Here is a 5,266-nt window from a genome sequence, read left to right as displayed (position 1 = left end):
GTCATTTTTTCTGCTAGTATACATAGGAAGAACTGATAAAAAATCTGAAAAAAAACCACTGAAAATAAAGAAAAAATTCAAATTCGCGCGCTTTTTCTACCGCGGGGACTAGAAAACTCAAGCTCGTCCCTAAGGGCCCACAGCATTTTTCGGATTTTTTGGGTTTTTGCTTTGTGTGTAGAAATAAAAGGAAAATTTCAATATTTCAAATATTTCAAGCGCGCTCTATTGCAAACTTTTTTTCTCAACTTTTTTCAAATTAAAAATTGAAATCTGAACTTTGAAACATTTCAAAAAATCAGAAGTTGCAAGCGTGCTTCATTGCGAAATCAAAAAAAACTCACTTCTCATTCTTCGTCACTTCGCGAATCGCAGCCGTCAGTGTGTCCCCATTAAACTCTGACTTCTCAATCATCACTCCACTATCTCTCGCCGTGATCCTCAACAAATTATCATAACCTCTCGCTGTCAGTGGTACTCCAACGACCGGCACCCCATGATACACCGACTCAATCACACTATTCAATCCACCATGTGACACGTGGCATCGGCATTGCTCATGACCCAGAAGGTCTTGAAGTTGAAGCCATGGCTTTGTGATGAGATTTGAGGGAGCTTTAGAACCTTCTGGAAGCTTTCCGTTGAACTGCCAAATAAAAAGAAGCTTCGGGAAAGATTTGAAGGCTTTTAGATATGCTTGACGCGTGGATTCTGGAGACTTTGTCCATTGAGCTGAGAATCCCGTGGAGAGGACGACGAACCCTTCGGGATGTTCGGAGATTTTCGTCGCAAATTCTTTTGGGAGCTCCTTTGCCTTTCTACATTGGATTGCTCCTACAAAGTTGACACGTGGCATGTAGGGTCTTGAAAAGTCGAAAATGGGCGGGGTGTTGACGAAGTTGATTGAGGCGTTTCGCTCGATATCGAACATCGTGGAGACTCCTGGGTAGTGCTTCTGGAAAGAAACTGGGCTGAGCTCAATGATCTCAATTTCTGTGAAAGATATCAAAAATGTGTCAACTGATGAAATGTGGGTGATATCATGATAAAAATGTTATTTGTTGATCGTTTTTTTGTATCTTTCATAGGAACCGAGATATATTATTTTAAAGAGGGGGGGGGGGGGCTACAGGTTGTGAGGTAATGTGGCATACTTCCAATTAGCTTTCGAGGCACATAGTTCTGGATCCAATATCGATAAGCTCTATTCTTGTTTTGTGCTTCTAAGCGTTTTCAGAACCATCGGCTTACTGTAATCAAATTTTTCAAGACCATGATCTTTACTATTCAAAAAAAGGTCAAAATCAAATTTTGTATATGCACTTTGAGCCCAATTATCTCAATTGCTATGAGAGATATCAACAACTTGTTAACTGATAAAATGTTTATCATGGTATCAGCAACATTTTATCAGTTGACCTGCTTTTGATACCTTTTGCAGGAATCGAGATAATTAGGCCCAAAGTTGACGGTTTGGATTTTTCTAAAAATTTCCAAAATTCAAAATTTGCTCACCTGAAAAACAGCATCAACCCTTGGCTGCACAATATGCTGATGGAGATACAACTGCTTTAAATAGGATGCCACGTTGTAGACTCTCTCAGAAAAAGTGAGATCATCAGTTAGACCGGTTCCAGCGACCGGAAGGTAGCTGGGTGGTGATGGGGACTGATTGGCCCACGCGGATTCGGTTCGAAGCCCGGTAATCGACCAGTAGATGTAGACGGACTCTAAAAATGAGTTTGGGAGATTGCGAGCTTCAAAATGAGTATAAACATGACCTATTCTGATTTTGAAAAACTTTTTTAAAAATTTGAAAAGAAAAACATTTAAAGAATGTTTTTCTTCAACATTTCTCAACAACAAACTAGAAAATTGCAAAATTATTAAGTCCATCAAATTTGACTCACTATAAGCTTTGAAATGAGTATAAACATGACTATGTTCCTTTAAAGGTGGGGGGACAGGAGATTTTTCGTAGTTTTTTTGTAGCTAGAGTATGCATTCTACCGTGACGGTGTACAACGCTTAATGTCACTCTGCGTACAGCTGTCGTCCTCGCCTTTATGTATGCAATCGGGCGTGCGCTTTCTCTTTGCCCGCGTAGCTCAGTCGGTAGCGGCGCCGCACCCTCAATCATCGCCCTCACAAGTTCAACTCCTCGAGGGGCATCTTTGAACGAAATTTCGAGAACATTATTTTTTTCATGTCCCCCCACCTTTAAAGTTGAAATTTGGCTTTAAAGGCGCATAGCGGGCCCATAATTTAAAACTCAAGGGAAGTAGGTCATGATTGAACTCATTCCAAAGCTCTTGATGAGATAAATTCAAATTTAATAATTTTAAGACCTATTTTCAGCTCTGGAACCCTTTTTTGAGTTTTTTGGCTCCCGACACGGACATTTTCGAAAAAACTGTTTTTAATAGGTCATTTTTATACTCATTTTGAAACTCATAAAAGGTTAAATTTGATGAAACCCCTTATTTTATGAAATTTGGAATTTTGGAAAAAACTGACTTTTGAGTCCAGCTATGAGCACACCACATGGGTTGTACAAGTCGTCGACGATGACAGTGGAAAATCTGAAAAATCAAAATTACAGAATTTTTCGATCTGAAACTATTTTCCAACTTTTTTTCAACAAGTCGATCAAATTTCGATCGGCTTCTTGTCAGAACCGAATCACAGAGACGAATCGATGCCAACCATCCGGTGGTTTGCTCATTTTCGTTGAGGTGTTCTGGATTCCAGAGCTGAAAACAAGATTTGAAAATGCTGAATTTGTGTTTGGCTTGTTGGGAGCTCCAAAATGAGTATAATCATGACCTACTTTCCCTGAGTTTTGAATTTTGGGACCGCTATGCGCCTTTAATGTCAAATTTCAATTTTAAGGGAAAATAGTCGTGTTTATACTCATTTTGAAGCTTATAATAAGGCAAGTTTCATGAAACTAAGTATTTTGTAAATTTTCATGCAATTTTTGAGAAATTTTGAAAAACAAATTTTTAATGAAAATATTTTTTCCAAAAAAATTTTTTCAGCATTTCCCGAAAACATTCTAGAGCTGAAAATAGTGTTGCAAACTGTCAAATTTAAATTTGAATTGTTGAGAGCTCCGAAATGAGTATAATCATGACCTACTTTCTTTGATTTTCAAATATTGGGCCCGCTATGCGCCTTTAAAGACAAATTTCAACTTTAAAGGAACATAGTCGTGTTTATACTCATTTTGAAGCTCATAATGAGGCAAATCGGATAGAAATAGCATATTTGGGAATTTTCCTAAAGTTTTTGTGAAAATTTGAAAAATTAATTTTTCGAAAAAAAATTCAAAATTGATTCTTTTGTCAAGCTATTCAAAAACAAAATAGGCCATGTTTATTTTCATTCTGAAGCTCTTAATGAGCTGCCTTTTGTCATTTTTGTAAACTGCTATTATTGTAAACTAAAATAAAAATTACCTGAGAATGAGACGAGTGATTGCGGTACTGATAAATGTCTTGAAGAGTGGAATCTCCGAATTGAGCAGGCCAAAACTCTCGGGTCACTTCCGATGGGAGAACTAGGTCAGACTGAAAACGAAAGCGGACTGGTTTTTTTTCTAGGCCACATTTCTAGGCCACCTGTTTTGTTCCAATCTCCAGCCACGTCACCTGATGACCCCGATCGACGAGTTCTTTGGCCAAAACTGCCATTGTTTGACCGTGTACTGGATATAAAGTACTAGGAATGAAAAGTACATCTCCGGCTGTTACCCAACCGATTATGGATAGAAGGAGCCAGCATTTGAGCATTTTTGAAGGAGGCTGAAGATTGAATTTCTTGGGTCAAAACATTACTTTTTGCAAAAAGTTGAGAAATAAAATGGAAAAGGACAAATGTTTAAAAAAAATTCTGAAATATTTGAAATATTGAAATTGTGAATTGCCTAAACTTTTGAGATTATTGAAATTTCTGATTTTTTTCCGAATTTCTGAAAGCCAGGAATTCAGAAATCCCCAAATTAAAAAAAAGAAATCTTCAGAAATTAAGAGTTTCAGAAATTCGAAACTTCTGAAAAATGCAAAATTTCTGAAATTCCCAAAAATGCGAAAATTCGAAAGTTCCAAAAAATCAAAATTTTTAGAAAATACGAAAATTCTGAAGTTCAAAAGGAAATCAGAAACATAGACATTCTGAAAAAAAAGCTAAATTTAACAAAAAAATCGGTGATTCTGAAATTCCAAAAAATGAAAAATTTCCAAAAAAAAAATGCAACTAAAAATTCTAAGGAAATCTACAATTCTGGAAATACAAAATTTCCAAAAAATTCAAGAATTCAAATTTGAGAAGTTCAAAAAATTCTGAATGTCACCAATTTCAGAAATCTAAAATATGAAAAATCCAGAATTTCAAAAATTCAGAAACTCCAAAAAATGCCAAAATTATCGGAAAAAAAAATTCCCAACTCCTTTTATACAAAAAGAAAGATTGTTCAAAGAAAAATGTTGTTATCAGAGAGAAGGAAAGAAAAAAAGATAACGAAAAAAGTGATGATGTTGATGGTCGGAGGTGGGTGGAGGTTAATGAGACCGTAACAGTGAGAGAGAGAGTGCAATTTTCGGAGAGACGCAGAGAAGAAAAGAGGGGGAGAGAGAAAACTACAACATACAAATGTATGTTGGGGTCAGTTTCTAGTGATTCTTTTCAAAAAAAGATATGGATATAGTGATAAATGATAAGAAAATTGTAGTTACTGTGGAAAAAAAAACTGTTTGCAGCAAAAAAATTTTTTTTGGTGGACTGATTTTTTTTCAAACAACAATACAAAAGCAGAAGGTGAAACCGGTTCCTTAATGTTTTGATCTATTTAAAATTTTTTTGTTTTTCTCAATTTCATTAAAAAAATGAAAAAAATTCGCTCTATTCACTTGGGTGAAGTCCACCCTTTTCCGCCCTTTCATACCCCGCTTTTCTTTTTTCCGAACTGATCTGCTAACTGATAAGGAGCAGAGTCACAGAGTCCTAAGGTCGAGATGACGTTGCATAAGACAGTAAACTACACTTTCGGGGGAACTTACAATTTCAAAAAGACCGTGTGCTAGAACTGCTGGAGCCGAAATCCTCCGACCGTCCGCATATTTAGGAGTGTGACGTTCGATACGGGGCCATTTGCCCACCCCTTCTTCGATTTTCATTTCGACGTCCTGCAGAACCATAGATATTTCGACCAGCAGATAAACTGACAAACTTACAGTATTCCCTGCCACATCTTCTTCATCTTCAT

At 36.6% G+C, this 5,266-nt stretch overlaps 1 protein-coding gene across 1 annotated transcript in view; it reads right to left on the bottom strand.

Annotated features, from left to right (window-relative positions):
* Positions 1-3,794, bottom strand: part of Cbr-ugt-58 — a gene marked incomplete at both ends in the record, with an annotated part of 5,866 nt that extends 2,072 nt beyond the window's left edge. The window contains 6 exons of the mRNA XM_002629677.2: positions 345-955; positions 1,516-1,730; positions 2,518-2,582; positions 2,632-2,753; positions 3,462-3,572; positions 3,624-3,794. Coding sequence (XP_002629723.2) covers positions 345-955; positions 1,516-1,730; positions 2,518-2,582; positions 2,632-2,753; positions 3,462-3,572; positions 3,624-3,794 — 1,295 coding nt within the window. The remainder of the gene's footprint in view (positions 1-344; positions 956-1,515; positions 1,731-2,517; positions 2,583-2,631; positions 2,754-3,461; positions 3,573-3,623) is intronic.
* Between the last annotated feature and the right edge of the window lie 1,472 nt (positions 3,795-5,266).

Source organism: Caenorhabditis briggsae (genome assembly GCF_000004555.2).
Source record: "Caenorhabditis briggsae complete genome, chrII, whole genome shotgun sequence".
Taxonomy (NCBI): domain Eukaryota; kingdom Metazoa; phylum Nematoda; class Chromadorea; order Rhabditida; family Rhabditidae; genus Caenorhabditis; species Caenorhabditis briggsae.
The sequence above is the reverse complement of the archived record's forward strand: the minus strand, read 5'-3'. Positions and strand labels throughout refer to the sequence as shown.